This window comes from Eucyclogobius newberryi, unplaced genomic scaffold (genome assembly GCF_026437365.1).
Source record: "Eucyclogobius newberryi isolate DKJ021-1_F unplaced genomic scaffold, fEucNew1.0.hap1 SCAF_3, whole genome shotgun sequence".
Classification (NCBI taxonomy): Eukaryota; Metazoa; Chordata; class Actinopteri; order Gobiiformes; family Gobiidae; genus Eucyclogobius; species Eucyclogobius newberryi.
The window spans coordinates 33295708-33296462 of NW_027315945.1; the positions used below are offsets into that span (position 1 = coordinate 33295708).

The window sequence follows — 755 nt, forward strand, 5'->3', positions numbered from 1 at the left end:
ATACTTTTACGCTTTGTGTCGACAATATTAAACCATTTAAATGTTTCCTTCATTCGCTTTTTCTCATTTTCATGTCGATTCTAATCTTGTGCATCATTTATTGTTTCGTCCTCACAGTTATATCACTCTTTCCACAGTCGCTTTTAGTTCCTTGCGTAGTAATTTGCACTTTTTACTCTTCCTTTCTTACATTTCCACAAACACGTGAACCCAATCTCACCAAAAATGACAAAAAGCTCATCATTTGTTCACGTTCTTTCCGCTTTTTTGACCTAAAGAACCCCAAACGAATCGCCCGCAGCGTCCCACAGGCCCACGTGACGGGCGTAAATAACAACATAAATAACAACAACAACATAAACGGTGCATTTGACCCACCCGCCTGGCACTGTCTGCAGCACAGTCCATCTCTGCCGGGATACGACTCCTCGGTGCAGTTCTTCTCAGGCATTTGGTCCCATTCAACAGTCGCTCCTTTTAGCAGAAAAAAAAAAACCTTCTTCTCTTTCGCGCTCGCCACAAAAACAACAACAACAGCGGGATTTCACTTCTCAAAACGTCTGCTGGAGTCGTGTTCTTGAACCCGACGCTCTTCCCCTCGGCCTCTGGGACTGGCTGACGTTCGCTCTCGGCGCGACTCGTTTCCGTCGACTTCCTGTTCGGGGGTCGTCCGCCAGACAGAGCCGTGCGCGCGCGGTTTCCTCGTGGCCGACCGCCACCGACGAGCTTCTGGTAACTCCACTGCAAAAGAAAGA

General features: G+C 47.8%; 1 protein-coding gene across 1 annotated transcript in view; it reads right to left on the minus strand.

Annotated features, from left to right (window-relative positions):
• LOC140374573 (tumor necrosis factor receptor superfamily member 3) overlaps nucleotides 1–471 on the minus strand; it is a 16349-nt gene extending 15878 nt beyond the window's left edge. The window contains exon 1 of the mRNA XM_072461509.1: nucleotides 379–471. Within this exon, the coding sequence (XP_072317610.1) occupies nucleotides 379–451 (73 nt within the window). The 5' untranslated portion in view covers nucleotides 452–471. The remainder of the gene's footprint in view (nucleotides 1–378) is intronic.
• Between the last annotated feature and the right edge of the window lie 284 nt (nucleotides 472–755).